Genomic DNA, 26,392 nt, shown 5'->3' on the forward strand with positions numbered 1-26,392 from the left:
TTTATTTATTTTAAAATGTATTTATTTTATTTCAGATCTAGACTGCACACTCCTGTGCTCTAAGGGAATAGGAATGCTGTATAGTAAAACTGGAAAATTTTTTCTAACTTTGGTTAGACAAACACAGGTGCTGAGGTGGCAAGTGGAAGGACTGGGCTAGACACTGGCATGTGCTACAACAAAAGATGCATTTGTTCCATCCAATCTTTCCTTTTATACAAAAAAAACCCCACCTTGATTTCAAGCCTTAGCAATATTATTTAGTCTTTTCTTTCTGGATGGAAAGCCTTCTACAGCAGTCTTAAGTTTATTCAGTTATTGGCCGCTTTCAGCAGCTGCTCCTGAACTGAAAGTAGATGAATGCAGTAGTTATTCTAAAGCTATTCCTCTCCTCCCCTCCTCCCCCAGAGTGAGGTTGGAGATAGGATGGCAGTTGTTCTTTGCCAAAATAAAAATACTAACCAGGAAAGCCAACTCAGCTGAGTTAACTGAAATCTGTAATGGCCTGCTATCCCCAGCATGTCATATGTTTTTGCCTTCTATAATCCTGCAGTGAATCTGGCATGAATGGTGCTCTTAAGGCTCAGTCTCACTCTCTCATGAATAGATTTCTATATGCTTTTAGGCGTGAGAGCCTTAAGTTTTGCAGTCTTGCACTTCTCAGCATAGTAGCTAACTAGGTTTTTTTTATTTTTTTTTTTAATTACTGGTTTGCTGGGTTGTGTATCCTTTCCACAACAAAGGTTGGTCACTAAGATCCAAGTAGCGTAATCTCTAATGGATTTAAAAACCTAGAACTGAAGGAACTATCAGCAGCAGGGGGGAAAGCGTGATCTAAGAGGGAGCAGGAAGTCTTATTTTTAATCTCAGCTGTGGCCAAGTCACTGTTTTGCCTTTCTCACTCCATTGTCTAGCAGTCACCCTGACTGATATGTCTATAGGGGGTTTAGGAGTTACCTGATTTTTAGCAAAATTTGTAAGACATAGGGCAGAGGGTATTTTCAAGCAAGTATCTGAACTAAAGGTTTAAAAAAGTCACAGCACTTTAATCTTTTTTGCTAATGTTATTAATCATTAAGTATTTAATAGGGGAGTAAGAAACCTTCTACTGCCGCTGAAGTCTACTGTCAACTCTTGGGCTTGAGCACAGGCCATGCAGGCTTATGAAGTGGCTACTTTCTTCTTTTCTCTATTCATACCACCTACTAGGTGCCATGCAGTTACTTCCCCTCAGGACAGTTGTTGTTCATATAATTAACTTAGCTCAGAGGGAGACTATTGTATGTGCCATTCTTTTTGGAGTAACAGGTTAGGGGATGTTTATTCCTTTCCTCTACACTCTCTAAGCTTGCCTACATCCTGGCCCTGGTCCCAGCTATTACTCATTTCCCTAGAGAGAAGGGGTATGTTATGCCTGAAAAATGATAGCCTGAATAAAGTTGGATCCCCCTTGCTGGGGGAATGCACTGAATCTTGCAGCTGACTGTCCTTTATTAACCCAGCATTTGTCTTGAGAAGTCCTGGTGAGGTCATTAGTTTGGAAGGCCACTAAACTACAGACCTTAAGCAGAATTGCTTTTCAGGCCAGGCAGGGAGACTGGATCATATGTTGAAGAGCAGAGCAGTGCAAGCAGAGGCTTGTGTTAACCCTTACGGTAGTGTTTCAAGACTGAAATTTCTGTTGCTGCATCCACTGACTTTTTTTTTTTCCATCCAGCCTGACTGATGGCAGTTCAAAAGTAAAGACGAGTTTTAGCCTTTGCTACACAGCCACGTACATACTTCTTACTCTCTGGCAGCTGCCTCTGTCTGTACAGCCATGCTCACCTGTTCAAGATGACTGAAGGAGAATGAGGGTTCTTCTGTGTCCATAGTGTTGTAAGTACAGGGTATCTATACATAATCTGTCTGGTGCCATCACTCAAGGCTGTGCCTTTGACTTACCATCTGACTGACGACAGGAAAGTTTAAATCAAAAAGAAAGACAGTACAGACATCTTGTTTTCTCTGCACAAGCTGAGAGCAGTACAGAGGGAATTTTATTGTCTAAGTGTCAAAGGAAGCAGGAAGAAGTATCAACATGAGGGCCATGGGAAATGCAGTAAAAACTAAATCTAAAGTTCTGTGTTGGCTACATAAGAACACAGAACCACACTGATTAATTACAAAAAGACACACATGATATTGTTCTTAAAGAAAGAAACCTTCCATTTCTTAGTTCTGAGCTGTACCAGTGATAAAGATGTAAATGGTTTCGGAGCACCCTATCAGTGCTAGAGTAGAATACTGATGTGCATGGAAAGGGACAACTCTGGTCCCACTAGCACCATCTCAGCCCTGACCTGGAGGGAAACTCTGCTCTGCAGAGATTACGGGGGATTTAGTAGCCTTCTGGGCCTAAGTTGAGTTGCTCTTGAGCAGACAGGGCCAGGGCACCACTGGAGAGTGGCTGTGATACAAGTAAACACCTGCTCAGGAAACAGACAAAAATATTAAATTCCCTAAGGAGCTCAGCTTGGCTGTAGAGGGACCATCTCCACCTTGCTCTGGCAGAGCAAACACCAAGCCAGAATAGCACTTGCTTTCTTAGGTTAAGTTATGAATCCATAATGCAGGTCTTCATATTGACAGGACAACAGTGCAAGACCACTGGAAAATGCGGTGTTATTTCAGGCAGACTTGCACACACAGTACGCATGGGACACAGGGTACCTCCTGCTTATATCTTGTGCCTGATCATCAGGACCACTTTAAATACTTAGAAAGAGCAAGCGGCTAAAGCAGCCGCCTGAAGTGATTAGCCAGGGCCACTGGAGCAAGGTCAAGCCCATCTAATCCAGACTCTTGCCCTTTGGCAACAGGAGCATTCTTCTGTTCATTACGGTTTCTTAAACTCCCCAATTTTAAGGACAGTCATGTTTCAGTTTATACAACACCACACATGAGCCTACCTTAAGGGGCAGGCACCTGATTAAGGCTTTCACCTGAAATACTGAAAAATTTCTTCATCTTAAGCAGATCTGATAACAGCAATACAGCTACTGCATGAACAGAAACTATGTTTCAACCACAGTTCTGGAGTCATTTATTCTGGTAGATGCAAACATACTATGTACTGACCCCATACAGCGGCACACAGGTAAAATAGTCAACTGAAAAAACCACTCCACTCCCAGCTAAAACACTTGCTAACATACCTTAAGTTCCTAAAGACTCATTTAGCTTATCATATCAGAGTTAAAAAAAAAGGCTAGTGTGTCACAGACTGATGGACACCTAACCCTCTTTAGTATATGAAGTTTATGTCAGAGTGACACTGTAGCAGAAAGTTTTGCTCACTAATCCATTCATCCATTAAAAACAATTGCAGTTGGCCAGGTATCAAGGGATACAAGGGAACTTGTCTAGATAAAAGTATAAAGAGGAACTCTTATTTCAAGATTTGCATGAGATTTAAAATAGTTTTTCTAGTAGTAGGTCAGCATTTGTTCAAGTCTTACAAAGCTCACCTCAACTTCACATACAACACAGGCAGTGCCTATCCATTCCTAGTGTATGGACGCAATTCCCTTCCACAGAGTTCAGAAGGATTTGTACTGCAGAACAGACATCAGATGAGACCTACTGAACAGTGAAATTTACACCCCAGAGCTACATGAGCAATCATATTAATATTTAACATTAAATAATAGGACTCCTCAAGATCCATCTTTTTTGTTCTGCAGGCACTAAGGAGTATGAGTTACAGTCAAGTTGCTTATTTTCATTCCTTTTCTGTAGCTCTGAAGACTGCAGAAGTGAAAAAGACTCATCTCCAGCCTTTTTTTTCCTTACGGTTAAAGGCAGACAGACCAGAAGCCAGAGCAGGTGGACGAGGGAGGAAAGAAGTGGAAGTGCAAAAGTTCATCTCATCTTTCATTGTACCCTCAGGTTTCTTATGGCATAAAACTGGGTTGCACTAATCCTCTGTCCTGTTTGTTAGCAAGGAAGGTAAGCTTTGTATTGAAGTGATTCATCCTGTTACAAAGGTGGGGGGAGCAAACGCAAGAAGGGGAGAATTGTTTGGTCATTTTCCAGTTTCTTGCACCATCTGCTAAACTGGAGACACAAAACCAGTAAGGGACAGGAATTCTACCACACAGAGAAACATAGCAGAAGGCGTGAAATTGTAACCCTAGTAGAGGGCTCATGTCTGCTCCTGTGTCCATCTTGAGAAGCTGTCAACATTACATACATAAGAAGAATTAAATGCCTCCTAACGTACATAATTGTGCAACTAAATCTTCCAAGACGATATTCTTGTCTGGCTACAGCTGAGGATTAAGAGACTTTGAACTCTACCTGTTATTCATTCCTTAAACATCCACTTCCTTTGATTTTCTAAGCTATTTGACTTAGTTACATCCTGCAGGAAAGCGCTTAATTACCAGGTCAAACAAAGCATTTTGTTTTAAGCCATTCTGCCCCAGTGATCTAACACTGCTGAGCATCCCTTTTGCCCTGCTCTCAAGAAAGCAGCATTAGCTTGCAGCTGACTTCTCTCTTGCCCTGTCTGTTTTGAAGTCTTCCTCCCTCAACACACTTCCCCTCCTTTCCATCTAAAAAGGCTCAAGTCTGTCCAGCTATTGAATGTGCTCTGTATGAAGCTACTAATTATTCTTGAGAGCTTTCCAGTTACTCTGAATTAACTAACCAACCAAAGGATGCATTCTAGTTTTATCTAAGTGGCTTTTATAATTTTTTTTCTGGATTTCATCCACTTTAATAAAACCTGACATTCAGTCTCCCTTGCTGACTGTTGCTTCTGTTTATCCTGTGATTCACAGTGGCACCCGAGCTTTCAATCCGCTGCATAGCAAACATGATGCAAAGGCAGTTTGTGGCTTCCAAGTGACCCATATTATTTACAGGTACCATGTTGTACCTTTACAGCTAACATCATCGTTAGAGCATGAAATATGTAATTTACAGCCACACAAAATTGACCAGAGGACACATTCAAATGGCTGCTTGGCTTGCTAACACTGTCTAATTTCAAATTGTTGCATGTAGCTGGAGTGCAGGGTAGGGGACAGGTGTTGCACTGCGCTGTGGAAACTGGCATCCTCTTCTGGATTAAGTTTATCTTGGATCAGCAGCAAGTTCTGCCACCTCCCTATGCATTGTCCTCCTGGTCGTATAGAAAAGTACAGGCTACAAAGAGAGCTGGGAAGGACAGACTGCAGCTGTATGGATATAGAGCCTTGCAAGTTACATCACAGTTAAGGATGTACAATTAGGAACCTGTAAGGCCTGAGTTAAATCGCTTGTGGGTGGTGCTTCAAGGATTAACACTGCTTTAACTGGACAGAAGAGCTGATTTGTTTGGAGATAAGAACCCATTCTCTGCCGCCAAAATAGCACTGCTTACATGAGGATGTGTCCCAGTAAGACTGCAACAAAAAACCTGGTAGAGCTAATCTCCATCATGTTCCTAACAAGTTCACAGGAAAGAATAAGCCCAGTTCTAACAAAATGAAACATGTACTATTTCAGAAAGTTTAGCTCCTTGTCAGTGCAGTGATAAAACATGACGCAGTTTCTCTCAAGGATACTCCCACTCCCAAGCTCAGTTTTTGTATCCCCTAGATCCATGCATCCAGATCGCTTCAAGGCCATGCTGTTCTAAGTTCTGGCAACCCCAGTGTTTCCAGGCCCTAGGCCTCAAAGAGAGGTCTGAGCACTCCAGATTTCTGACAAGCATCACACTGCTTAATCAGTACTACAACACTCCCTGAAAAGAACTGTAGGAAGAGTCAAGGCTGTAGGTAAGCAGGCAGAAAGGCGCAGCCCAGCCCTGTGGGGAAGGCTGTAGCGTAAGTGGTGCTGTTAAATACTGCAGCTATCGGAAGAGCCAGAAGATAAGCACAGCTCTGGGACTGGGGTGGGGAGCTGCTTTCAGGAGGCTGTAGGCTGAGCTGTCAGGAAAGCAGCTGCAATCTCCTTGAGAAGGGCTTCCCACCAACAGGTGGTTGTAACTCTGGCACTAACATTACAGTCAGGAAGGAGCAAGACCCTTGCGGAAAGGAAAAACGCTTGTAAAACCTGTTCACATCATTAAAACCTTCTTTAACTATTTACTCTCAAAATTCGTATCTCAGTGACTGGAGTGCCTTCTGCAAGCTTTCACAGTAGCAGTCACTAAAAGTTGACAGAGAGAAGGCTGATGAAGAGATGAGTCAACATTCAGGCTTCCCACCAGCCCCTGCCTGCCCCTGCTTCCAGTGCTGGGATGATTGAGGTCTCCATGCCTGTTTTCATATGGCAATGGCATAGGCATATCCTGACCCACTCAACCACAAAAGGACTTAACAGCGACAGCTCACCATCATTGCAATGGGTAAAGAGGATCATCATCCCACTGTCTACCTGCCCCCTAGAGACAATGAAATGCTTTGAAATAGGCAGGACTAAACATACAAAATGTGGTTTCTCCAGATGAGAGGCTCTTGTATGATCAATAAATCAGGCTGAGCAAATTCAGCCCTGTAATTCACAAGAGCAATGCTAAACAAAGTGTTCATAATGACAAAACCAGGAGTTTTTGCACAAGATGTGGGGGCCATCCCATTCCAGCGTGACTTCACCCTCAGCCCTGCCGGCCTTGCATGGGTTGAAGACTTCTGCGCAGACAGGGAAGAAGTACTGTCGACAAGATGCTTCATCTACTTGCTGTCAACACAAAAAAATTGATAGCAAGTCTGCTGACCCCACTCACTTCATATTTTTCCTGCAGCAAACTCCCACCAATGTACAGATCTTTTTTATTTTTTCTTTAAAAATACTTCTTTCAGTGAATTAAGATGGACACCTCTCCCAGAAACAGGCAGGTGAATCCTTCTGGGACCCATGGGATCCAGCTCTGGGACTGGCCCACTAGGAAGTACCTGGGAAGATCAGCACTCTGTTCCGCTCCTGCTCCCCTGTCCCCTTTGTCAGAATCACTGCAGGTGGATCCAGGTCCCAATTGTGGCCAGCAAGAAGTCTGTGGAGCCAGGCACACAAGGCACAGCTCTCTTCACACCCGGATCTGGTACCCATTGAGGTCTGGCATGGCTTTGGAATCGGCAGGCTTCTTCTCACCAGATGGCCTGTGAGCAAAGAGGGCAAGAACTATTCAGAAACTGTTTTTCAGTCAGGAGGTGCTGCACATAGAGATGGCAGCACAGGAAAAGGACAGGAAAGCTTCAGACTTATCCCACACTATTGAGGGCAGCAATATTCTGCAGCCTCCAGTAACTCTCCCAGCGATCTCCACAGAAGAAAATGCAACTTAGGAAGAGTAGGAAGTCCACTCTGGTAATCCAGATCAATTTCAGGATTGACAGCAGTGTAATTTTTGGAATCTCTTTGGGGCACAGGTCTGTGAGACACCAGATCTCAGACCCCTGCATAAGCTTAAATATCAGCTACCAAGATCACTGTCTGCTTGAGCTGCCTTCCTCCTCCCTACCAAAACAAAAAGCCCCAGCTGTGCCCCCACACCCCAAGCAATGATAAACTCACAAAGGCACAGACTAGGGAGGAATGCTACTGCAGGTCAGAGAAGTATCCCCTGCTATAAACAACCCAAGTAAGACATCAGAAGGATGCAAAACCAGACAGCAAGGTGGAATCTGTGAGTAAAACAGAGATGGTATAGATAGGTCTCCTGCCCAGCAGCCCCACTCACCGTCGGTCCCCACGGCTGTTGCGCCGATGGGGGCTGGCCTGACCTCTTTGTGGGGAGGAGACATCTTTCTTTCTGTCCTTGGTGGGAGATGGTGGCCCAGTTCCTTTGCCAATCTGCGAGAAAAATTAAAGTAAGAGCAACATGATCAGAAAACCGATACGAGCAGTAACCAGAAAACACAAAGCCTAACAACAATTATATGGGAATAAAAGACAAAAAGGCAAGGTAAGGGCATCAAAAATATAAAAGCCAGAAAAAACAAGCTACAGTGACAGTCATGGTTCCAAGGACTGTATACAGTCCAAGCTAATCACAACTGTAGTACTGCGCTAGCATCCATTAGGGGACCAGCCTGTATACAAAGGAAAAGAGCCCTCAGCCTCCAGTTCACCCTCAACTCCACCACCATCTAGGAGAGCCTCCTGCCCCTTCATTCCCCCAGCACACCATCAGCCAGGCAAGACAGCGGATGCAGCAGGGAACTACTTCTCCATCCTTGCTGCTTACCTTCAGCCTCATATCACGGGCATGTCTCTCAAGTTCTTTGCGGAAGTCTTCCCGGGTTAGCTTGTCTAGATCCAGGATGGAGTGCTTCCACTCAATCTGCTCCACGCTGTGTGGGTCGTGGGACACACAGTGTCCCAGCTTCACCTTTTTGAGAGTGTGCCAGCAGCGGCGATATGCCTCCTCGAAGTCAAAGATGAGTTCACTCAGTGTGCGGAAGACGGGTGCTTTGTACATGAGCTCCTCACGTCGGCTGATGCCCAGTGCCCCATAGCGGCCTCCAAAGTTCACCCCCAGCACAATGTGTCGGAAGTAGTTCCCTGAGAAGTGCGTTTTGAAGCTGATGGGGAAACGGTCCAGCGTGGTCATGTTGTTGGTGAGGTAACTGACAGCAGCCAGTGTTCAGGAAACAACGAGTGATACCATTTTCTTGACAAGATACTTCCTTCCTGTTCCAAACCCTCCCAGCCTGCTCAGTGGACTCACCAGGGATTCAGGCATCACATAGGCAGGATTTGTTCTCCAGATCAACAGTCCAGCTCACTGCAAGCTGCCCTACTTTCATCTGGGTCGTGGGGAAACCAGACTTGCCCTCTTCAAGACAATCAACAAATGGAAGTTAATTTTGAGGCCGTTTTGTGATGCAGAAGTTGCAATGCTAACACCTCAAGTGTACTTTATTCCAGAGCTCCCAAACTGTTAATGCTGCAGCATTATTCCTCAGTTTGTTTTAATCTGGTTTACTAGCTACTATTTCACACATGAACTGAGGAACCTTCAGGACAAAATACTCATCAGACTTCTGAACCATTCACTTGCCATCTCTGCCCCTCCAAGTGGCTTTGCCAACATGCGTAAAGAATCTATAGCCCAAGAGACATAGACTAAGCCTGGAAGGTAGCTAGGAAAGATGTGTATTTAAAGACGACACACATCTAGAATTAATAAAGGTATTGCCTAAGCTGGCAGGCGATGTTAGACATTAATAGTAAAGTGACATACACCATAATTAGAAGTTGGGGAGGATCCCTAATTTATTTTAATGTAGAACATATGCAGGCAACATTGCAGTAAGTGGACAATGTGATCCACAAAGGACTTCCTGACCTAACTCTAGCTACTATTTTTGCCCCTCTTTAGATGTTCCTTAGATCCTTCCTTTATCTTTTACTCACTTGTAGAGTTGTCCAGAGCAGCACCACCCTTCTTGGGGAAGGAGGAGCAACTCTGAAGAACTATTGCTTGGATTTGGATTTTATTGGTAGGTTTTTTTGGGAGAACTGGAGAAGGAAGAGAGAGACATGTCAGGCTTGGTGATAACATTATCAGCAGCCTCAAAGCATCATAAGAGAGCAGAGGAAAAAACACAAGGATGGGTAGACAAGCACAATTCCAAGAGGAAAGGATACATTCCCAGGATCACAGCTTCCAGGCATTTTATTGGCAGGGCCTCTTTGGTCATTTCTTTGGCCAGGTCCATCAGCCTGCAGAGTGGAAAAAGGGAAAGTCAAGGACAGTTAAGAGGGCTTGTGCTATGCCAGTATGGCCAGTTCAGCCCTTTTGCACTATATATGTAAGGTGGGTTTCCAGGAGAGAAGGTGGCCCACTGAGGACAGGGAACAGGAGAAAATATCTTCTTTAGGAAGATATGGAATCCAAACCAGGTCTCTACCACACGCTGTCACTGCTTACAAGGAACTCCCATCAGTGAGTTACAGCAAAGCTACCCACTAAACCAACCTCTGTTCTCAGGGAGACCACAGCACTTGGCACAGCGAGTTCTGGATGGACACCAATGTGACCACAAGCAGAAGCCTCAAAGGACCAAGAGTCAGCAATGTTTGCCTCACAAGGTTCAAGGACAGTGAAGCCCTCTTCTCTGGCATTAACCCTACTCTCCATTTAACAAACACTGTGGAGAAGACATTGCAGTGATTCAACACAAGACTTTTGGGGTCACATAAGTCTATGGACTAGAAGCCAGTCTTGGGAGACTCTCAACATGCTGGCCAAGAGAGTCAATAAACATCATGTGCTTATCTCCAGGAACTTAGGGGGCACAGCTCTTCCCAAAATCTGCAGTCTTCCCAAAATCTGAATCCCCCTTGTCCTTCAAAGTATGAGACACCAGAGGCTTAGTGAGCCTAGGTTCTGCAAAGGCACTCACAGGAGCTATGAAGTAAGACCTGTAAAGAGACTTGGCTTTTACAAAGCTTGTTTAGGGCAGGATCTAATTTCAGAATCTATCAGAAGTTCTTATAGTTATGTTCCAATTAGAAGCAGGCAGAATCTGCACATCTTTGAAATACATTTACGTTATTTTACTGAATTTACTGATTCATGACAACAAAACCTACTCTTGTCCTTGAGAAAGGCCAGACACAGCTCTTCCCAGCCGTGCCCCAGGCAACAGACAATAAAGTCACCTAAAGTAGGATGGAGCTGCAGTACTGAAAGCCCCGAGTGCCACCTAGACCTTGGCCAGGGGATAGAAGAAAAAGCAGTGGGTATAGCAAGGCCCCAACATCTTAAAGCAAAGATTAAATGCTGTAGGGGCTGCCAGCACTTACCCAGTCAGAGGTCTGCTCTTCTTAATCTCAAAGAATTGTGTCCCAGTGTGATTGTACCTGGAGGCGAGAAGTTAAGGGCCTGGCAGCTTGTAGGGTTTGAAGAAAACCTGTCTGAAGAACTTTCATGATACTTACTATTCTCACAGCAAAGTATTCTCACAGCAAAGTCAAGATCTCACAAATATAACAGCAATGCAAGAAAGTCCCCACCTCCCTCTCCTGCATTTCTCCCATTTCTAGTCCCTTGTTACTTCCACTGTATTTCCTTATTGTCAATTTTTCTCTTTCTCGTCCTCACACACAGGTTTCCACTTCATTTCCCAAAGGTCCATGCTGACAGCACGTGCTCTGCTCAGCTTTCCGGTTACCAGGGCAGAACAAAGTTTGATAGATCTCTGTGTGCTCTGGTCTGCACAAAATGCACGGAGCATTGAAACTTTCATGGTATCTTATTCTGACTAGGACCCAATCCAGAGCACAACCACCATAGATGGGTGAGAGGTACCAAAAGGTCTGCCTTCTTACCTTGTTTTAGAGCTGAAGCCAGAGCTAGCTCTGTATCTCATTAGTGAGATGAGGCTGTGCTTGCGTGGCACGTGCCTGCTGTCCAGCACAACAAGGATGGAGAAATCTCATTGCCAGGAGCCAGTCACACAGGCAGCTCTGAATATAAAGGGGCAGGATACCACAGATGCACAAAAGCGGGGTGTCTGACTCTCCCCTAGACAGCTACAGAGAAGAGTGTTTGAGAGGCAGTTTCCTCACCTGTGCATTAACCGTGAGATGACACAGTTTATAGTCCACCTGAGACCTGACTGTCAGGGTCTCAGAAATGCATGTTCCTAACGAAATGTCACTGTAAAGCCACTGACCTAGAAAGGTGGGTAGTGGGGAAAGGCCCTTGACAACATGCCCATTTGTTACATGGAGTGAACAGAATCAGAAGGTAACTTGGGCAGAAAAGAAACAGAGGAGTAAAACAAACCATCATCCGGAGTCCAGCTTCCTGTTTTCAGGGAGGAAGATTCAGTTCCCCTCCAGCTATAACAGAATGAGCTTTTCTGTTCTTCACAGGGAAAGGAAGTCCTCTTGCTCCCTCTTCCTGGGTTATCACACCAGTGACTAAGGTAACAATAAAGGATACTGAAGCTCCCTGATGTAGCGCTGTACAGCTTCCAGGCGCTCAGGGATCGGGGTGGACGGCTGGAACGCAGGCACACTTGGTATGGGAATCTGAAATGGGAAGCAGAACATAAATCACTGCTGCTAAACCCCTCCAGTTCTCAGTTCTTGCTGAACTCAGTAGCACATAGCTGCTGGAAGCATGTTCCTCTGAAAGCAGCTCCTTTCAGCAGCCCAAAGTGACCATACCAGGAAGGGATGACCACCGGCTGGTGACCACCCTGGGAAGGGATTCAGAATGAAGCACCACCACTGAGCTGCAAGAGAAATTGTGGGAAGGGGTCCTGCATTTAGGCAACATTATATTGTAAGAATTAGATAAAATTAACTGACAAGGCAAGATGCGAGCCAGGAAAGCTATCACCCGAGGGAGCTTGTCCTCATTTGAGTATGCAACCTGGAAGGCACAAAACAAAAGAGGGAGAGAGAGAGGCAAAAACAGAGAATGAGTTTCCCCAAAAGCACCAGAGCATGGAACAGTGCTGTAAGCAAGGGTATAAAGGTCCCTCACTGCCTCCTGGCGTCTCCGGTGAGTTGGCACTGGCTAGAACACAGGCTTGACAGCATTGCGATTCCCCCTCCTGCAGTGTCCATTGTTTTGAATTACGTGGTCAGAGAATGACTTCTGAAAGTTCACTGTTCCGACTGCTGTCTCATTCTGAGACCTTAGCCTTAGGGGGTCCAATCACATTTTCCTCTCCATTTGCTCCACAGGGGATAACTGCAGCCCCGTCAGCAGCTGAGAAAATATGTCTAAGGAAAGAGAAGGGTCCTGTCCACAGCACAAATATAATGGAGAAGACATGAATTTGGTGTGACTGACAGGCTTGGAGAAACAGCCCAGCATTTTCCTTCTGAAGAGTAACTCGTGCCTTGCACACACTCCTCTGATACCAGACTGCAGCTTTTCATGGCAGTTTGTTTTTTAGCATTTCAGTTCCTCCTCAGACTTCCCCGAATTAGCTACCCCCAGCTAAGAAAGGGTGAGTCAGAACCAGATCTTCCCTTGGGCCTTCTACTCTGCTGTGCACAACTGCCTCTGCTGGCCATGGTTTTGTAGCCAGCAGCGCTGCTTAGCCACTCATTACCCTCTACATGTATTTCTGCGGCCACTCATTTCCATACCTCCTTCTTCTGGCCTGGGTTGGCACAAGTGACTAGTGAACCAGGTCAGGCACCTGAACCAGCTGAAAGCTGAACCAGTGAGCATGAGTAGTTTTCAGTCAGATCAGTTCCCTGTCCTGGTTGGCCACATGGTCGCACTCTGCTTGTGCCTGCACAGCACAGGGGCCAGAGACTGCTTAACCTTGAGACATGGGCTGTTGCTGCCTCTGGGAACTGTAATCTGTGTTTTTCAGTCTAGCTCCAAACACCATTAGCAAGTAAACACTGAACTAAACTAGTCTCGATCCATTTTCTCTCATGTGTTTTGATCTTTCTTTTTTTTTTTTTTTTTTTTTTTTTTTGAAAACTAAGTAGCACTATTTGGCCATTGGTACCCATTTTCCTAGCACCTCTTGGAGGCGCCAGTTGTCATCGCCAGGCCTCATTTCCGTACCCTGCTTGGAGCAGGCAAGAGGCACCGGCTGGCTCACTTGCAGGAGACAGCACAGGAACGGCAGGAGCAGCTGTGAAACTGGGTTTGTTCAGCTGCAGCAGGAGCAGGGAAGGCTCCAGAGAGCGGCACAGGGATGAAGCCATCTCTGGAACTGCACAAGCTGAGTCAGTTTGGATGCTGTGAGCTGACACACTGAGTCATAGGAAATCATTTCCAGGCAGAAACAATGAAAGAGGTAACAACCAGGACAGGCTGACTATTTAACTTTGTTTAATTTCTTCAGCATAGAGACTTTCATGCTTTTTGAGTGGAGACAGACAGAGTAAGTGCATGTTGACAGTGCAGACTGATGATTCTGGGTAGTTACTCCTCCTTTTACTAGTACAGACCCCCACATCCCCTTTTCCTCAAAGGACCCTGCACCACTGAGACAGCGTAATGGCAACCAGTTCAGCAGGGGACTAGTTAATGCAGAAGAGCCTCCTGCACCTCAAGTAATTAAACTGATGAAAGTACAGTGTGCTCTCTCTTTCTCAGATCTGGGCCTACAGCCCAGACTGGGCTACAGTTTCTTTTGCATCAGGTCTATAGCATTTTAATGGGGTAATAGAAGCAGGAGGAGAGGAATAAGGTCTCCATCCCTCAATCCCACACTGACAGGATGGGAGACTCTTAACGCTTTGTTCTTACCCAGCATCATCCACTGCACATCTCAGAAGGGCTATAAATATTAGGCAGCCTTCACAATCCTCCAGAAAGCAGAGAAGAATTTATTTGTAACAGAAAAGATAGGAAATCAGCTCTATTTTGCTTTCCCTTTAGTTATTCTGAAAGCTGGAGAGAGGGCTAGGAAGAGAGCCCAGAGTTCCCAGAGCACATCCCTCTGCCAGGCTTAGCAGACTGACTGAACACATCCTTGGTCCCTCATCACTTGTGTGGAGGGATTGCATCACCCCACTCCTACATTCATGCACCCCGGCAGGCTGGCTACATGCACGGGATTGGGATTCTGCTTTTAGAAAGAGGATTCCAAGAACAACAGAGATTTTCATGTACTAAGTGGGATATGCTGTACATGAGACAAGACAGATGGGATGGAGGCACAGGCAAAGCTCCACCCTTATCCATATCACAGAGGTGCTTTTTTGGCCAGCCTAGTTTCACAGCAGTTTCTTTTATGGTGCTTGTATGTATCCAAGCCCCTCCCTAATCTTCCTTTTGCAAGCAACATGGGAGCGATACCAATCCCAGTTGTTAGCCTGACTAAAGAAACTCAATATATGAACCCATTAGATGCAACTCTTCCTGTCTTTGCCCTCATAACCACCTCAATTAAAATCCATCATTTTTTAATGAGGCAAACACACATAACTTTTGATTTCCAGTGTGCACCCATTTGATGGTCCCAGCAGCTCCGAGCAAAGCAATACCTCACCCTGTTGCTAGAAAGGAAACAGCCTACAGGAGGGTGGCACTCTCAAGCCTAGCTTGCATGGCCCATCAGCTGTGTCCTGCCAGCGTGGCACGGCTCGCTCGATGCCACCTCACCCCCAAATCTATGTGAAAGAAACAGAGACCAGAGGAAACCTGCAAGCTCTCACACCCCAGTGAAAGACACAGCCTCTGCAGCTGATCTGTGAACTTATTTATAAAGTCTGATCACAGCCTCCTGCAGTCATCGTTTTATGGTATTAAGTTTAGTTTATGGACAACTCTTCTGAGAGTTGTTTCTCCCAAAACCAGCTACTGTTGACAGCCAAAAATCTGGGAGCAGGCAAACCACTGACCCATTCCCAACAACTAAAAAGGCCTATTCACCCTCCAGCACATGGAGAGTACCTGGCTTTTCAAAGGAGCTAGCCCTGCAGAGTACACTCATTGTCCTAATTCTCATCTGTTGCACCAGCTATTCGGAGAAACTTGATGGCACGGAGATACGTGGTGATGTAAGCAGCCCTCAAGATACAAACACATCCCTGGAGGGGAGAAGGAGCTAGGGAAACAGAGCCCATCCATCCTTGCTGCTTCCTGCAGCCCAGCATCCTCTCGGCTGGGTGCCTGGTGAGCTTGGAAATGGTATCTCAGATTGTAGAGGGCCGAAGGGAGTTTATAGATCTTGTTCCCAGGGGTGCTAGCAAACACCAAAAAGAACGGATAGTCCAATTTCACCTGTTATTGCTAGGGGAGCTCATACTGCTTGTGTCCCCTAACAGTAACCCTCTAGCACCATGACCATAAAGTAGGAACAGTGGAAGTACTTCGCATTAAGACAAAAAACAGAGATTGAACACTGTATTTCTCTCCCCTCGTGGACCAGACTCTTGTTTGTGAACTTCTTTCTTCCACTTCCCTCACCTCTTCTGGTCAAATCAGCCCTTCTGGTTACAAAATTAAGTAGTGCATGGTCTGATTGATCTGAAACATGTTTTCAGCCTTCAGCCAGGCTCAGGACAAAGTCAGAGGAGAGGAAGGAAATCTGAAAAGGAAGGAAAAGTCTAGTGGGGTTAGAATAGAGACTGTAATCAGGATTCAAAATTTGTTCTGGTTGCTGCCACAGATGCCTGTAAGTCTTCACTGCACAAAGGATGTTCCATCACATGCTTCTCCAGAGTTCCTTGTGGAAAGCAGTATGGACTGTATAATAGCATGTTCTTGCATACTTCAAATTACCATGCCAAGGAGGGAAATCCTTGCTAAAAAAGCCTGAGCAGAAAAAGCTTCATCTTCTTGTATTTGAATTTCCTCTGTTAGGATGATGGGAATACTCTCATAACCCACCAATGGAGTGAAACACCAAATGTTTGCAGCCTCTTTTGTTCACAGGATGCCAATGAAAGGGGGAGATTTTTCTCCCGGCTGAGGTGCAACACAGATAGCAACAATCACAAGAATTCACATGCTAATGATTCAGTATGGCACAAGATTAAGTGAAATGATCACTGGTTCTTCTTTCCATAGAGTTTGCTGCAGCAAGGCCAGGAACGCGCTTGGAAATCACAGCATCTGACCCTACACCAGCAACAAGCTCTGCAAGCGTTCGCTAACTCCTCTTCAAACTCTTTGGCAGCAGGAGCGCCTTTTCTGACAAGACACTGTTCTGTGCAAGAATGCCTTTTGGTGTGGGAGACTACCCAAATCTAATTTCTTATGGCTCAAAGGCTTACCTCTGCCTGTCTCACCCTCCCACCTCAAGTATTCAGACTCTTCTAAACCTAACTCTCCTCATCTTTTCATCATTTATCCAGTCTTTAGGGCAACCCATCTCATAGAATCTCCCTCCCAGGGGACTCGCACACTACTCTCAAGTCCGTTTTGCAGCAAGGCCTCAGAAGAAGAGGGTGCTGCTGGCCCGCGGGCACCCTCCCGCACCCCGAGTCACAGCGTGGCTCCGCTTCCCGCAAGCGCACCGCCGGGGGCCCTTTTCCCGAGGGACGGCTCCCGAGCTGAGCAGCCCGGACGAGCGAGTCCTCCCAGCGGGATACCACCGTTTCCCCCTCTCCCTTTCGTGCGCCCCGCAGGGGACGGCCCGGCCGGGCGCTGCCGCCGACAGGAGCCCCGGGGTGTGTGTGGGGTCTCACCTTGGGCAGGTCGGCGGCGCCCCGGATCCTCTGCGCCACCCGCTCCCCCTCGGGGTGGATCCTGCCCACATGCCGCCACATCCGCTCCCAGGTGGGCTCGTCCACCGGCAGCCCGCCGCGGTTGACGAAGAAGGGGACACCGCCGTCGCGGAGATCCTCCTCGCCCTCCTCCTCCTGCTGCTCCTCGTCCCGCGCCGCCGCCGCCGCCTCGCCGGACGGGGGTCGCCTGGCGGCGGCCGCGGCCCCGGCCCCGGCCCCGCCGCCCCCAGGCATCGGCATCGCCGCCGCTCAGCGCCCGCCGCCCGCCGCCGGGCCGCCGGGGGCCGCGCCCCGCATGGCCGGCGCACCGGGCACGGGGCGTCACCGCCCCCGCCGCGCCCCCGGAGATACCGAGGCGGAGTGGGTTGGGGGAAAGAGGGGAGAAAAAGCCGGGCGGGGCGGCGCCGGGCGCCGCATCAGGCCGCCGCGGCGGGGAGGCGGGGGGAGGCGCCGGCGGCCCAACCGCCCGCGGCAGTGACGGCGGGCACCGGGCGGGGCGGGCCTGCCGCCCGGACGCCCCCGCCGCGCCGCCTCCCGAGCGCTCGGCGGGGTGGGGGGGCGGGCGGGGACAGCCGCCTCCCCGGCGGATGCTGCATGCGGGGTAACAAAGCCCCCGCGCGGGGCGGGGCGGGCGGGGCGGCGCTGGGCCGGGCCGGGCGCCGCTCCCCTCCGCTCTGCTCCGCCCCGGGCCGGGCGGCGCGGGGTCTCGCAGGCCCCGGGCGGCGGCGGCGGCGGACGCCCAACGCCGCGCCCGCAGCCGGGCTGCTGCTGGCGGGGGTGCCTCTGCCCGCGGGCGATAAGGCCGGGGGGCGGCTGCGGCCGGGCGATAAGGGGGGCGGGGCGGGAGCGAGACGCTGTGGGGGGGAGGCTGGGGGCGGAGCCGCGGGGGGCGGGCCACGAAACGACCGTTTAACGGTCGCCGTGAGGGGCGGCCGGCGGCTGTACGCTGCGTCCGCTGGGTCGCGGTCTGTGCCGGGGGCTTAGGTGGGTGAGGGAGCGGGGCCGGGGGGGTAGAGGGGCCCGGGGAGATGACCCCGCTGGGCGGTAAAGCCCCGCTGGAGGTGGGGGCGGGTTTTCACATAGAGGTGGCCTTGAGGAATAGAAGAGCTGGGATAAATTTCCCAGGTGAAAAGCAGCGAGTAGCAGCAGTGGTAATGGGGATGCTGCTGGTTTGACTCATCAAGCGGTCCCAAAGTGGTTATTGCTGAGCTCAGGGTGTGCCACGATGCAAAGCGCGTCTAGCTCGTGGGAGAGCCCCAGCGGGGCTCTTCTGCCTGGAAAGAGACAAAGTGCATCTTTGTATGAGGGCTGGAGATGCACCTCAAGTGAAAGACGGTGTGCTTTGCTCTGGCCTCGCTGTCTGGGCCTCTATTTCAGCCCTCCCGCAGTAGGGTGATGTGCACGTCTGCCATGGGAGGTTCTCCACAGAATGCAGGAGCTGTGGAAGCCTGTTCTTGTCCCGTGTGTTCCAGGCACAATGGTTGTGTCCTCATCCATAAGAGCTGGGCCATGTCCTGCCATGGGCAGGACTGCTGGCTCTGTGTTGTCCCCACCCTGTAATAATAATAATAATCCGTTTTGAAAGCCCTAATGTGAGGGGAAAAGTGTTCTGTAACTTAAGCACCGAGTAAAAGAAATGCGTACAAAGTAACAGGTTGGCTGTTGAGGAGCCTGCTGAAGGGCATCTTGAAATGCTTGCATTTAGCGCCCCAAACAAAGGGCTGTCGTTTAATACCATTGTGGAGAATGAGAGAAATACATCCCGGCTCTGGTTGCCATGGGATTTGATAGTCTTGAGAACTGGGTATAACCTTTATGGAGACTGGCAGAGGATTTCAGAGAGAAATGCCACTTTTCCTGTAGTTCTCTGTGGGCTGATGTTCACATGAGATCATTTCTGAGAAGAAATACTTGAACACAGGAACTCTATCGAACTCAACATTGCCCAAATTGTTGAAAGGTTGATTTCCTTTCAGGAAAATTAAGCTAAATGCGTGTTCCTGCTGCTTCTTTCTGCTTTCTAAACAAACCACTGGCCTTGCTACATGCAACCTACGTTGACTTCTGTAATACTTCTGTAATACTGAATAAGGATTTTCTCTTGAATGGAGGTGTCCAGCAGTGCTGATTTATCACTTCAGTAAGGTTTTTAGTGTTATGGTTGTCTTTGCCTTTTACCTGTGAGCAAGTGGAGATTGGTAGAAGTTGACTTTTTATATCTAAAGAGGCAGCAAAGCCTGTGGCAGGAATCACTCTGCAGACCCTGAGTTGGCACCTTTTGTAAGAATCGTTCATACCCTCCTGTGTCCGTGGTCCCTTCTTCCCCAGTAGTCCCCAGTTCTTCTACAGACACAGGACTGGAAGTGTGCCAGTCATGCGATGGCAGTGCACAGGCATATTGGGGGACATCATCTGCATTTCGGTTGAGTGGGAGGTACATTTCCAGTAACAGCACTGGGAAAAAGACAGAGTGGCTTTAAATGCTTCTATTAGAGCTGTATTGCCTCCCTGGGCTGAAACTAAGCGCAGCTGTCCGTAGAAGCAAGGATGCTGGTTTCAATTTTGAGCTCTGGCACTAATTCACGGCTGGTAATTTGCATTGCCATCGATACCTCAGCTTTTCTATCTGTAAGAGGGAAATGCCAGTAACCCTGACTCGTAGCCAGTGATTTTGTAAAGATTAATTGGCATTTTTGGCACATTTAAGGATTATTCTTTCCTAAAAATGAAAATAATGTGTTACAGTAGAAGTGAAATACAATCCTTGTATATTTAATGACTTAAAATATATTCTCAAACCTCAGTTGAAGGAAATGTAGCTGATAATCATCATCAGGCCTCAAAATAAGGCTTGCCAGGGGATTTTTGCTTCAGTTTACATTAGTTAGTTATTAGTCAGTGTCCCTTCCTTCTGGCCACCACTTTTAATAATTTGGCAGCAGCAGGGGATCAGTATTTTAAGCTAATAAAACGGCACTACACTTGGTTTAGCTGGGAAAAAATAGAGCACAGCCATGGTGAGTGGGCCAGTCCCTGCAGTGGGGACTGAACATAACTGAGGTGACAGCAGAGGGCAGAGACTTCGCTGTCTCTTCTGCACAGCTGGTGTTTTCTTGTCTGCGAATGTCATTACCTGCAGTGCAGCCTGTGTAATGGACATTACCGCAACACTGCCTCTAATTTCTCCTAGCAGATTATCGTGGCTAGGATGATGAGTGACCAGAAGACCATTCAATTTTTGTTTAATAACAATATAAAGCTTTTATTTACCTATGCTTTGTAGAGGAAGTGTGTAGGGACTCTGTGTGAATCAAACCTGAGAGTGGTTTAAACGGGTGAAGCTTTCTGAAGACAGAGTTAAGACTTGCTGTTAGTGAAAGAATAAATAACATTGGTAAATGTTATTTGAACTTTTTTGAATAACGTTTTTTTCATAAGATATAAAATATTTCATAAAAGTGTTCAAGTGGTGTAGAGAGCACTTGAAAAATAAATTTTCTCCTCTGTTTTTCAGGGTGAATTGGGAGTTTTGTCTCTATTGGAGGGGGTCCAAAACTTGTTTCTGTAAACATGGATAGTGAGTGATAGTGTTGACTTTCTGTTTTGTAATGTTGTTTACATTTTGATTAATATTTCATTTTTTTTTTATTTCTGCCAATCTTTTGTTATTATGCTGTCATTTTGTTTTTTTTTTTAAAAAAAATCTTCAAAAGCATGACTGTTCTTTAAGCAGTATCTTTGTGAACTTGCATAGGAGCAATTAAAACCTTTACCAGAGATTTCTAGTTCTCAACAACAATTTTAGGCCACTATTTCCATGGTTTAGTTAACCTACATTTTCTTAGTGTGAACTGGAACCCTTCATATGACACTAAATGTTGCTTAGAGCATGAGCAGGGGCTGTGCTGTCTTTATCCATCTTGGCCTAACTCTTAGTGATCTAAGCTTCTCTGTGCCACTAACTTCCTTTTTTGTAACTGTTTTGGAGTGGGTTCCCTTTTCTGTATTCCTGCAAGAGCTCAGTGAAAAGCCGCATGTGACAAATCACCCTCTTTCCAAATTTATTTCCCAGAGTTTATTTAGCTCTGAAGCTATTATCAAAAACCATTGAATTTCCTTCAGTGCTTTTTTTTACACATTAATTCTGTTTAATTCTCTGTGTGTTTGGAATGCTTCTTTCAAAGGCACCTGGAGTTTGTCTAAACTGATTTTCAGAACTTTGCAACTGATTCACCCAGAGCCTCTATATCACACTGGACAGCTTGCAACAGGCTTTGTGAGGGCTCTTCTCCTGAAAGCTCTATTCCTATGTATCACGGATTCCTTTGCACCTGTAGGAAACTTCCTGCAGGTTCACCTATTTTCATCCAGGCTTTACTCTGCTGGTGGCAGTTCCGAGAGGAGGTGAGAAGCTGCCTGACTGCGCTTGCGCCCCGCACTGTCATAGCTGAGTCCCCGTGCTGAGAGGAGTGGGCTGGGACCGATGTCATGGTGGAGTCCAGGATGGTCTTGGCCTGACGGGTTAGCAGAGCTGCTGTGCTCAGTGAAGCGGGGGGAGGAAACCTGTGTAGCTTTTTAGTTACAAATTTTCTATCCAAAATCATTATGTGAGATATGGTGTTAATTTAAATTCACACTCCCTGAGGAGAAGGACTTGGGGGTGTTGGTGGATGAGAAGCTCAACATGAGCTGGCAATATGTGCTTGCAGCCCAGAAGGCCAACCATATCCTGGGCTGCATCAAAAGAAGTGTGGTCAGCAGGTCGAGGGAGGTGATTCTGCCCCTCTGCTTTGCTCTGGTGAGACCCCACCAAGAGTACTGTGTCCAGCTCTGGAGCTCTCAGCACAGGAAGGACATGGACCTGTCCAGAGGAGGGCCACAAAGATGATCAGAGGGCTGGAGCACCTCTCCTACGAGGACAAGCTGAAAGAGTTGGGGTCAGCCTGGAGAAGAGAAGGCTCTGGGGAGACCTTATAGCGGCCTTCCAGTACCTAAAGGGGGCCTACAAGAAAGCTGGGGAGGGACTCTTTATCAGGGAGTGTAGTGATAAGATGAGGTGTAACAGTTTTAAACTGAAAGAGGGGAGATTTAGATTAGATATTAGGAAGAAAGTATTTACTGTGAGTGTGGTAAGACACTGGAACAGGTTGCCCAGAGAAGCTGTGGATGCCCCATCCCTGCAAGTGTTGAAAGCCAGGTTGGATGGGGCTTTGAGCAGCCTGGTCTAGTGGGAGGTGTCCCTGCCCATGGCAGGGGGGTTGGAACTAGATGATCTTTAAGGTCCCTTCCAACCCAAACCATTCTATGATTTTATGAACTTGTTTTTTTTGCATGGCATAAGAGAGACCTGAATTTGTTAAGTCTAGGGGAAGAGAAGCCTAAGAGGGTACATTCTTTAGATACGTAAGTGACATGTCTTGTATGCCTAGGGTACATAGCACAAGAAGTATTACATGTTTAAAATGTAATGAGAAAGACTCAGATTATACATTAGAAAAAAAGCCTTTCCTTAAGGACAGTGAAAGACTGGAAGAAATGGCCTCAGCAAAATATGGAGTCCATGTAATTAAAAAGCTTCAAGCATTGTTCATCAGTCATCAGTCAGGATTTCCTTAAGAGTTGATCCTGCTTTTGGGAGGAGGGGGAAGGGCCTATATGACCTGTTAAAATCCCTTATGGCCCTTTCTTTGTCTGAAAATTTATGGCCTAATGTATTGACCACTGAAGGTGGGGAGAGGTTTTGCTGATTTGAAGGGATCTCTTGAAGAGAAGTAAGCTCGACTCGCTTCCAGGAATGATCCTTGCTCATACAAACAACCTCTTGGATTCAAGTTACTGCACTTAAATGACAGAAACAGTGTGTATCAGGGTGGAACATCAGAGCAGAGTGGCTTAATGGAAGTTGTCTTTGTAGTATCTTTTTTTATACATTATGTGAACAACCATTTTTAAGTGTTTGATCTGTTTGTTTATTTTTGTTTTGTTTTGTTTTAACCTGTTTTCAGTTAGAGGGTTGAAAATCATGTTTCAAGTGTTTTTTTTTATGTGGTGTTTCCTCTATCTGTGTTTAGTTTTCTCCAGTTCACAACTGTACTGGTTTTAGCCAATACATACATATGTATGTACATATTTATCCAGACCATACATAGATCTTCATGAGCGATGAAATTCTCTGCTGAGCAGAAAACCATTATGAGGTCAGTATACTGTTGGGCAGTATGCATATGTTGCACCAGATATTTGCCCAGAGCAGGAATTCTACCTTTGCCCCTAATTCTGCTCTTACCTCAGTTCTAATCGGGACTATCTCAGAAGATAACAGCAAGTCATCTGTTATTTGATTGCACAACCTTTAGTCTGTCTGGGAGGCTGATTGGCGTAGCAGTGCCAGAATAGTCCTATTCTGTGGGCACCTAAGAATGCCTTAATCAGAGACTGATAGAGTGACTCCACGCATTTTCCTATTCAGGTGCAGTCATACTGGTTACTTTTCCTGTGTAGGTCAGATCTGAGAGAGGAGATTTAGATCTAATCCAGTTATAAAATGTCAGCAAATATTTGTGACACTTCTGCATTTATCTTCCTTTATTGTTGGCCAGTTGAGTTATCACACAACTGACTGACATTACCTTGTCCCATAACCCAGCACGTTGTGGCATGGCATTCTCTGTCCTGTCTGTCACACGGCTCATACACTAGCCACGCATCATCTGTCATGTGGAGATTCACACTGGGACTGAAGAAGACTGAAAGGTTAGGCCTTGCTGGAACGAGGAGAGGAGTATAGATGGTGATCAGAACTTTACAATTGGACTGTTTTATTTGGAGTTTCTAATTTGTTCTTAATAATAACTCTGCTTGATGAAAGGGACTTGGACAGGGCCTGGGTGTGGAGTTTCAGGGTTGAGAAAGGAAGCAAACAGCCCATCATCTTATGTGCTCTCTGCCACCCCAGCTTAGGGGCAGGGTGTGAGACCAAAAGCTAGAGTTTTGGATTGCGTGCAGAACTGGCACCTGAAGATTTATTCATCCAAATAGGGAACAGAAAAAACACCATGATGCGTGTGTGACAAGTGAAAGAGCTGTAAGTTCAGCTATCTCCTTCAGAGAAAGACCATAGCCTGATACGGTTTCACATCAAACTTCAGTGAAAGAAGCTGAAGAGCTAGCAGGTATAAAGTATTCTACTTAGCTGTTAAGGAAAAGGGGCTTTTTTTTCTGAAGAGAGTGGCAAACTCCAGTTTTAGGAGTCACAAAACAGTTAGTAGAGCTTTCTTCTATGTGAATGCTAAACAGACATAGATCAGTTAAAAACTGAAGTTACAGTAGTAAAAAATGGTGGAACATAAATTGTGAATAAATGTACCTGATCTTAAAGTTAATTATCTTCTCCAGTGACCTTTTAGATAAAGCTAGACGGTTCTTTTATCATAAAATTCTTAATTTCCTTTCTATCTATCTGATATTTTTTCTAGAGGTGGAGAGGAAACAGGCTCCTATCCCATAAACCCTTTTTCCTGTTCTGCACCAGTACAGAACAGACACCTCTGAAAGATTTAACTGGAACCACAATAATGAGTACACCAACACGCAGGGTATTTATTTAGGTTTTTGGAAGAACTGCTTTCAAGTCCCAACAATGCTTTATAGAAATTTAAGCATACATTTCTCAGATCCAAACAGGTGTGCTGACCTTGGGCTATAATGTGAGTCTTTCTTACACGGGTCAGAGTGAGCATTCAATTATGTATACAAAGGACGCACACTACTCCCAAGTAGCCAGGTCAGGAACTTATCTGGAGCCGTAGGTTCAATTCCCTGTGCCAAGTCTCATCATGTGTGCGATTTGAACTTAAGTCTGTCTTATCATTGACTCTGCAGATTGTTGGTACATTCTGGAATTGGCGCCTCTCCCTTTCGGTTTCATTAGAAAATCCTCCCTGAACCTGAGTAATCTTTCTTAGCAGAAATTTATTTTTCTTCAAGAAGTTTCAATAAACTGACATTTCCCAAGAGCAAAGATATTTCCTCAAGAAAATTTTGATTAACTTTTTTCTCAGTCAGATAGGTCCTGAGCAGTTTTCTGTTCACAGCTTGATCCTTAGTATTTCCAGTTTTAACTTTGTCATTTGGTGCTAATAGATGGGGTTTTTTTTCTGAAGCCTGGGATAAAGTTACTGCAGCAAAGAAACTTTCAAGTGTTCCATGGGCTTTAGAGATCTGTGCTGGATTCCCTCCTCTCTGGTACTCTGTTTTGTCTGTGCTTCCCCAGTTCTCTTGTTTGTATGCCTGCAATGTCCTTGCAAAACATGAAAGTCCTACTCTTCTCATTCTGCAAATGGAGAAATGAGATAGAGAACTTAAGCACGTGTTTTTACTGTAGGTGAAAAGACACCTAAGCAGGCTGTGTGATCCCTGACCTAGAGCAGCGTGCTTGGTGGAGCGAGCCAGCTAACTCCTTTAGCACCACTTCCACGTGCTGACTCTGGTTCGTAATAGCACAGCAGTGCTGTGCCACGTGTGGTTCTTGGCTTGGGAACTCGCAGCTCTGCTCTGCCTTGTTCTCTGCTGTGGGCTGTAAACTCGTCCTGAATGACTTGTCCAAGATTACACAGGAAGACACTGGCAGAGCAGTCCCACTTAACGCGGGTTTTCTCCTAAGCAGCAAGCCAACCTTCTTTAATTTTCTTTCTAGGCTATGTAAACTGTAAGTGAATAAAATTTCTGTGCATCTGTAAAGAATTCTTCAATATTTTTTGGAAAGTGGGTTAATTCCTGTAACAAGATGGGTCTTGAGGACTGGAGAGAATAGGTTGGAATGGGATTAGTTATGCTAAGGAAACGCTTAGTTTGTTCTTCACTGTCCATCTTGCTTTTCCTTATTAAAGTTAGAGTAGGGATGCGTTGATCTGCCCTATTAAGTCAAAGACTGGAAGGAATTGTTATACATTGAGGAATGTATTAGAAGAACATTAGTAAAATGTTTTGTTAAAAAACTGGGTGTATCTCTATTAAGAAATGGTACATTCTTCTTGCCAGTGTTAATCTCCTAGTTCTTGATCCCTCCTCCCTGACCTGGTTAATAATTCATAGTCCTGTTATACCCAGTTTATTAACTGAAAACAACGTGAAGATGGTTATTTTGAAGATGGTGTTATTTTTTTGTGCTGTCTGCAGTGTGGAAGCATTTTCTTGTTTGCACAATGCATTAGTCAGTAGTGTTCTATCCCATCTTTGAAAGCACAGGAAG

General features: G+C 46.2%; 2 protein-coding genes across 15 annotated transcripts in view; one reads left to right on the plus strand and one right to left on the minus strand.

Annotated features, from left to right (window-relative positions):
- Nucleotides 1-26,392, plus strand: part of ANGEL1 (angel homolog 1) — a 92,889-nt gene that overhangs the window by 14,910 nt on the left and 51,587 nt on the right. Inside the window, exon 11 of one of the 13 annotated variants that reach the window (XM_054200841.1) lies at nt 16,484-17,079. The exons of 9 other annotated variants lie outside the window; for them this stretch is intronic. In XM_054200841.1, the coding sequence (XP_054056816.1) occupies nt 16,484-16,569 (86 nt within the window). In that variant the 3' untranslated portion in view covers nt 16,570-17,079. Of the gene's footprint in view, nt 1-1,717; nt 4,763-9,967; nt 10,850-12,681; nt 13,383-16,483; nt 17,080-26,392 lie in introns of those variants that run through there. 3 more of the 13 variants (XM_054200840.1, XM_054200842.1, XM_054200843.1) reach the window with 3 other exon arrangements.
- On the minus strand, nt 1,999-17,397 carry VASH1 (vasohibin 1). Of its 2 annotated transcripts, XR_008466335.1 has the most exons (8): nt 17,104-17,397; nt 11,930-12,018; nt 10,786-10,842; nt 9,625-9,699; nt 8,219-8,600; nt 7,712-7,824; nt 6,927-7,130; nt 1,999-6,711 (listed from the first exon to the last, which is right to left on the minus strand). XR_008466335.1 is itself a non-coding variant. In XM_054200866.1 (7 exons), the coding sequence occupies exons 1-7, from the start codon at nt 17,380-17,382 to the stop codon at nt 7,058-7,060; spliced, it is 1,068 nt and encodes a 355-aa protein (XP_054056841.1). In that variant the 5' UTR covers nt 17,383-17,397; the 3' UTR covers nt 1,999-7,057. The 2 variants fall into 2 exon arrangements, 1 of the variants encoding a protein (XP_054056841.1); XM_054200866.1 differs by having other exon boundaries at nt 1,999-7,130.

This window comes from Rissa tridactyla, chromosome 4, assembly GCF_028500815.1.
Source record: "Rissa tridactyla isolate bRisTri1 chromosome 4, bRisTri1.patW.cur.20221130, whole genome shotgun sequence".
Taxonomy (NCBI): Eukaryota; Metazoa; Chordata; class Aves; order Charadriiformes; family Laridae; genus Rissa; species Rissa tridactyla.